At 38.9% G+C, this 7,317-nt stretch overlaps 1 protein-coding gene across 5 annotated transcripts in view; it reads right to left on the bottom strand.

Moving 5' to 3' along the window:
* Positions 1–1,448: 1,448 nt before the first annotated feature.
* The window catches only part of LOC112256542 (myelin transcription factor 1-like protein), a 149,675-nt gene continuing 143,806 nt past the window's right edge, over positions 1,449–7,317 (bottom strand). For 3 of the 5 annotated variants that reach the window (XM_042325473.1, XM_042325474.1, XM_042325472.1), the window contains exons 21-23: positions 6,098–6,145; positions 3,391–3,453; positions 1,449–2,615 (exon numbers count right to left, since the gene is read on the bottom strand). In XM_042325473.1, coding sequence (XP_042181407.1) covers positions 2,475–2,615; positions 3,391–3,453; positions 6,098–6,145 — 252 coding nt within the window. In that variant the 3' untranslated portion in view covers positions 1,449–2,474. Of the gene's footprint in view, positions 2,616–3,390; positions 3,454–6,097; positions 6,146–6,205; positions 6,314–7,317 lie in introns of all 5 variants that reach the window. The other 2 variants (XM_042325475.1, XM_042325476.1) reach the window with 2 other exon arrangements.

The following is a 7,317-nucleotide window of genomic DNA, read 5'->3' as shown; positions in this document are numbered from 1 at the left end:
CCAAGGATGATGACCAAGGATGATGACTAGACATCAAAGCTTACAGACCTGTGGCAACACAATTTTTCTTTATTCAGAGTAAGATGTGTTCAACATCCAGCATGACAAAATTTTTACAAAGTTCACAATTTAAAAATGAAATATCACAGCAACTTGTGATCTCACACATTTATAGCAAAATTAAAATGTCAACAAATCCATGCTGTGTAGTACAAAAATAAATTAAACTTCAGTTCCACAGAGAGCACAATAGTTTATACAAAATCCTGTCTTCGTTAATGAATACTTAAATCAACCTCAAAATGAATAAGATAGAATAAATAAACTCTGATGAATTCACAATAATTTATATGAAAATTCAGCATTCTAATATGTGACAACTTTTGTGTCCCCTATGTAAATATTCACAGAAAACTTTTTTCAAATGTGATTTTATGTACCAACGGTAGATGAGCAGCCGGTTTGTGCTTTAAATCCCTTTCCATTGTACTGATAATGAGAATGAATTCAAGAACTGATACTAACTAGTACTCTACTGAAAGCATTACTATATTGGCAAAAAGCTGCAGACACGATGCTGTGGAGAAAGGCATATGCAGCCATTGACAAAGGAGCCCTAAAAGAGGACGTAAAAGTACAATAGATGAGATCAGTTGAACAACAAGCACCTTTGCATTAGCTCTTAAAAGGCAAATTCTCAACATGGTCGTTAACAACTAATAACACAACAGAAAGAGGGGCATGGAGGGGCATACAGACATGGAGCTGCATCCCCCGATTCAAAGTTTTAAAAAAAGAGAATACGCCCTCAATTTTCTTCTTTTTTTTATTTTTACCTTTAATTGATTGACTATTTAATTTGTACAGTGATTAGATATAAAGTGCTGCTGGGGATTATTTAATACTCATATAACATACCAAAATGAAATAGCATCATTGTTTAACATTTGATAATACAGTATTAGTGGTATGGTTATAATCATAATTTCTGATTCAAATCCCTGTAGTCTCCTTCAGTGGAACTAATTCATCACCTAGTGGCTTCAAGCAGTTATTTGCTCCAATCGTGTTTCAAAGGAACACCTGGAAATTGCACGCCGCCACATGTTAGGATAGTATCTGTAGGACAAGTGCAAATAGTCTACTGGCACATAAGTGGGGACAATGACCCTGTAAGTCCCGCTCTTTCTCATACTCTAGTATAAATACTCTTTACAAAACTCTTGTTACTCTCCGCTTAGGCTCTCAGGTACTGCTTTAGTTTCTGTAGAAACATCAAAACATGGAAACAAAGGTGTCCTTGTGCAAAATTGTATGTAAAGAAAGTGGAACTCGTAAAGCATCTTTCATCTTTAAAACTGAATGTTCAACTTAAATACTTTTTTGTATTGAAAGGTTTATATAACATTTTATATTTGACATATAGTGAAAAGATTCCTTTGCCCCCCCCTATGTTTATAAACAGGTAATTGCATATACCCCCCCCAATTGTTTTTGCATCCCATATCTATTATAAACACATGATTTAGAGATACATTGCTGAGACATTGCCCGATTCTAGCAACATAAGTTTTGACATTTGAACCAGAACTAATACTAAATGCTAGAATGATGCCTTGATACTCTATTTCCGTTATACATCACATTGTTGCTGATTGAATGACAATGGGTATCTACCAACACAAAAGATCAAGAGTGAATAGTCCTTTTCAAGACAATGGGATTTCCACCATTGGGTTTCCGTGTCATGATGTTTACAATAAAACTATAACATTCATACAAACATCAAGTCAGTTTCTTTCCATACTCATTTCCAACACCTATTAAAAATGCCCCCACCTACAGCTACCAACCTTGAAAAAAGGTTTCAAAAAAAGTACTTTGCAACCAAGTCTTGCTATTCAACAATCTGCCCACAAGAAGAAGAAAAAAAATCTTTAGAATTCCAAAATCATCCATTGAGGAAAAGATCATTGGAAAGTAGCTACCTCCTTGCAGTTCCCTCTTGATTTTTGTTTTGTTTTCACTGTCCAGAGCAGCTTTTTCATCTAAAATCTTCATCATCAAGCATTAAAAATAACTAAAGTCCTATGTTAATCAGCTTTACTGTCCAGAAATATACACAAAAAATGTGCATACACGAGCAGCTAGAAACATTACATCACACTATTTCAGCTCATACAGTATGAAAACGTACAAAATGTGAATGTCTTCAAAAACTATTCTGCCACTTACTTTTTTTTTTCATCAAAGCAAGACAAAAAAAGAAAAATTATTATGAAGTTTTCTAAGCATAACATTTCTTTTTTTTTTTGAAGATCAAAAATCTGTATTTAACACTGTATGATAAGTTACAGCAGCAAACCATGAGGCGTCATCCTATCATGTCACTTCTAGTTCTTTCCTGTGGATGTTGTTTTCCTTCACTCCTCTTTGAGAAGAAGCTCTGGCGTTTGCTGGGCTAGCGGGCTGGGCTACACTTGGATTCCTTGCACCGCTTGTTTGATGTTTTCCAGCAGGGCTTTGTTCTCAGGGCTCTGGTACTGCTCCTGGTTGGTGTACATGTCTGTTAGCGTGGTCACGTAAGCATCAAAGTTCTGATCGCTGATCGGCTCCTGTGAAACATTTCAACAACACCAGAATTAGGTGAGATCATAAGAAAAAGAAGTGAAAAAGAGAGAACAGAAGACAGGCCTAAAACAAAAACTAAAGTCATCCTTTGAGGAGCTTAGCCTTACAAACAGTTTTTTAACCAACATGTTTTACCACAGATAAAACCACTTGAAACAAACTATTCTCTGAACTAGGCCTTTTCATATTTAAATGCTAAATGCTCTAAAAGTGATAGTCATCGAAATAAGGTGTCTTGCAACAGGTTAAAGGCTGAGAGGTGGTGGTTTTACACAAAGATGATCCACACAGAGTAAGATGTCATGCAGCGATGTCCACGTTGGGAAAATAGGGTCATGCTGCAGTGTCTATACGCATTGTATGTACATGCACTTTGCAACCAACAAGGGCACTTTCATTTAGATAAATCAAGCTTTTTCCATTCAAATAGATGATCATTGCGGTTAGAACATTTGGAAAAAAGGGAAATTCAGGAATGGAAGTGATTCAGGATTTTTTTTTTTTTATCGCATCAAGAGATGTAAGATGACTGGAAAAAAGACAAGGTCACCCCGAATAAAAAACAGATGGACATGGGAAAGACAATAGGAGGACATGCATGGGAGAGATTCTGAACCAGACAGATGACTAACTCTACTGACTATTAGGGTGGCACTGACACGAGTAGCATATTCTAGTGTCCAGATGAGGAAATAAAGAGCAGGATTAACAGAACGAAAAGCAGTGTTAGAGTAAGAATATGACGAATGATTGTCTTACTATCTGATGCATCTGTAAGCAGCTGTTATTTCTAATGGGAGCCTCTTTGTATGCAAGCGGTTTCTATGGGGGGGAAGGTTAGTTACTGTTAGTTGGTGCCTAGTTACTGGTACTCTCTCAAACAATCACTAGACGGTAGCATTGTAGCTGCAGTACCAACAGCACATCTAACTAAATGTAACTTTGAAGGAAGTAAAGGCAAGACAAAGCAAAGCATACAGTACAAGAATACATGTGTGGTAGCGAACTGGGCCTGCAACTGAATCCAGCTCACAACAAAGTCAGAATGATCAGAGCATCTGGAATGATATCTCATTGTGTTCATACACAAAGGTTACACATTTTTAGATGAAGAGATATCGTTTAAAAAAAATAAATAAGTATGATAAATGGCAGCATTATGGCTTGTAAGAAAATGTCAAAATGGCCATTTGTGAATAACACGGGCATCAGTCATAGTTTTTGGACCAGTGCTATTTTGTCCTTCTTTTTCTAAAGACTATAGGGATTTTTATTTATGGATTCTTATGGAGAAAGGCTGTTTTTGGCATGCCCTAAAATACTTTTAGCCCTACAGTAAAAACAGACCTGCAATTATAGCATCACATGTACTGTACTATGAAAATCCATGATAGATCAACAAGTTAGTTTGTTGAATTTGCAAACATAATATAGCCTGTAGCTACAGACAGAGTCAAAATGGCGGAGACTAAGTTTCCATTGCACTGAGAACAGGCAGGTACAGAAGATAGCAATATTTGATAAACATTTTTGTTTAAGACTGCCTTATCAATCTGTCTATATGTTGGATATCAGAAAACATTATTAGCAGGCTGTTGTTTGGTCACCATTGTAAGTCTCTGCATGTAGAAATGGACCCCTAATTCATAACACAAGCCTCATATACAGTGCCTTCGGAAAGTATTCAGACCACTTGACTTTTTCCACATTTTGTTAGGTTACAGTCTTATTTTAAAATTGATTACATCGTTTTTTTTCTCTCACCAATCTACACCCATAATGACAAAGCAAGAACTTGTTTTTAGACTGAAATATCACATTTACATAAGTATTCAGATCCTTTACTCAGTACTTTGTTGAAGCACCTTTGGCAGCGATTACAGCCTCAAGTCTTCTTGGGAATGAAGCTACACGCTTGGCACACCTTTATTTGGAGAGTTTCTCCCATTCTTCTCTGCAGATCCTCTCAAATTCTGTCAGATTGGATAGAGAGCGATGCTGCACAGCTATTTTCAGGTCTCTTCAGAGATGTTCGATCGGGTTCTAGTCCGGGCTCTGACTGGGCCACTCAAGGACATTCAGAGACTTGTCCCAAAGCCACTCCTGCGTTGTCTTGGCTGTGTGCTTAGGGTTGTTGTCCTGTTGGAAGGTGAACCTTTACCCCAGTCGGAGGTCCTGAGCACTCTGAAGCAGGTTTCATCAAGGATCTCTCTGTACATTGCTCTGTTCATCTTTGCCTCGATCCTGACTATTCCCCCAGTCCCTGCCACTGAAAAACATCCCCACAGCATGATGCTGCCACCACCATGCTTCACCGTAGGGATGGTGCCAGGTTTCCTCCAGACGTGGCATTCAGGCCAAACAGTTCAATCTTGGTTTCATCAGAACAGAGAATCTTGTTTCTTATGGTCTGAGAGTCCTTTAGGTGCCTTTTGGCAAACTCAAAGCGGACTGGCTACTCTACCATAAAGGTCTGATTGGTGGAGCGATGCCGAGATGGTTGTCCTTCTGGAGTGTTCCCCCATCTCCAAAGTGGGACTGTAGAGCTCTGTCAGAGTGACCATTGGGTTCTTGGTCACCTCCCTGAGCAAGGCCTTTCTCCCCCGATTGCTCAGTTTGGCTGGGCAGCCAGCTCTAGGAAGAGTCTTGGTGGTTCCAACCTTCTTCCATATAAGAATGATAGAGGCCACTGTGTTGCATAAATATTTTGGTACCCTTCCCCAGATCTGTGCCTCAACACAATACAGTCTCGGAGGTCTACAGACAATTCCTTCGACCTCATGGCTTGGTTTTTGCTCTGATGTGCACTGTCAACTGTGGGATCTTATATAGACACGCGTGTGCCTTTCCAAATCATCTCCAATCAAGTTGTAGAAACATCTCAAGGATGACCAATGGAAACAGAATGCACCTGAGCTCAATTTCGAGTCCTATAGAAAAGGGTCTGAATACTTATGAAAATAAGGTATTTCTGTTTTTTGTTTTTAATTAGCAACATTTTCTAAAAAGTAATTTTAGCTTTGTCATTATTGGGTATTGTGTGTAGATTGCTGAGGAAATTTTAGAATAATGCTGTAACCTAACAAAATGTGTAAAAAGGCAACGGGTCTGAATACCTTCCGAAGGCGCTGTAAAACCTCCCCATTTCAGTTTGGCTAAAATTAGCAACAACCTATTTCCCATTAATCTAGGCTTTAAGCTCCAGCTCAACTCAGCATGGACAAACTGGGTCCTTAAGGGCTTCACAGAAATGCAAATAATGAATAGAGAAATACTGTACATAGATGAGTATATAAATGAATCGATTCATATGCTACAGTATGTTTGCTTATAGGAACTCGCCCGGTTGTTGTTCTTGGTGTTCCCTTACCATGTGAGGGAGCTGGATATTAGCTAAACTGTTAATCAGTGTCTGGCTGAGACCTGCCAGCTCATGCAGGAGAGATTCATTTTGCTGTTCAATCACCTTGTTTTCTTCCTCTACTGACTTCAGATTAGACTCCATTGTGGTAATCTAGGGAAGGGAGGGAGTGTGAGAGAAGAAGAGGGTTACGGTAAAGGTGGTGGTTTTTACCTGTGGTTGTTACAGCGGAGCACACAGGGTGCAGTTCACATACCACGGGCAGCGGCACACCTCAGACACGCCACAACTCACGGCTGATTGGCTGGCGTGCAGCCATGTCTATGGCATCATCACATGGAGAGATGGATGTAACCGCAACAGAGCAACATATGTGAAGAGCAATGGGCAAGCATGGACAGATGCAATTCAACACACTGACAATCACACAGATGTGCTTCAAATTCTGTGGGGTATATTCCAACACATGCTTCAAACTCAATTTTAGCACAAATATGCCGTCCCACTGAGCACAGACGTCATTTCAACGTCTAGTTTTGATTTACATTTAGTTGTGTTGTCAACTAATGTAAATTCAACATGAAATCAACCAAACTTTTTACTTTGTCATTGGTTTAAGTTCAAAAGTTGTGAAAATAAATATACACAACTTCCTTACATTGGTGACTTTTTGCAAATCCAATCACTTTTCCATGTTGATCCAACGTCATCAAGTAGATTTTTTTTATTTTTATGATGTGAAAACAATGTTGATTCAACCACTTTTTGCTCAGAGGGATGTGCCTCCAATGCACTGTTGTGCTCAAATGTTTGAGGTCCAAAAGTCTACTACAGGTTAGAATACAGCCTGTATTTCCAAAGTGAGATCAAACTTGCATGCATTATCAAAAAGGCAAACTGTATTTGAACATAATGTGAAGCTCTTACCGTTCCTTCCCTCCTGGATTTGAAAGGAGTGTTTGATACATTCTTGATATTGAATTTTAGCTTCTGCAGATCACATACACACATAGTTGTATAGAAATCCTATTATACTGGCTGTGAAGCTGCTGCCCCTGTTCTCTTTCTAATGGAGCTGTAGGATGTTTTTGTGGACTGGGTGTTCCTCTTTATTGGCTGGGAGTGATTATGCTCTCTCTATTTTTCAATGTTTGGCACGCAGGGGGCCCCAGAGGAAAAGTGCTTTATAATTAGGAATGCCCCACTTTGTTAAACCGCATTCTCCCAGATGTGAGATATGCTAGGATGTGTCTCACTGATGGTAGATCATGTATGACGATTGGACAGATTTTTCCAAAACTGGAGTCCCTTTTCTTGTGAGTGCT

Source organism: Oncorhynchus tshawytscha, linkage group LG08, assembly GCF_018296145.1.
Source record: "Oncorhynchus tshawytscha isolate Ot180627B linkage group LG08, Otsh_v2.0, whole genome shotgun sequence".
Classification (NCBI taxonomy): Eukaryota; Metazoa; Chordata; class Actinopteri; order Salmoniformes; family Salmonidae; genus Oncorhynchus; species Oncorhynchus tshawytscha.
This window is presented reverse-complemented; position numbering and strand designations above follow the sequence as displayed.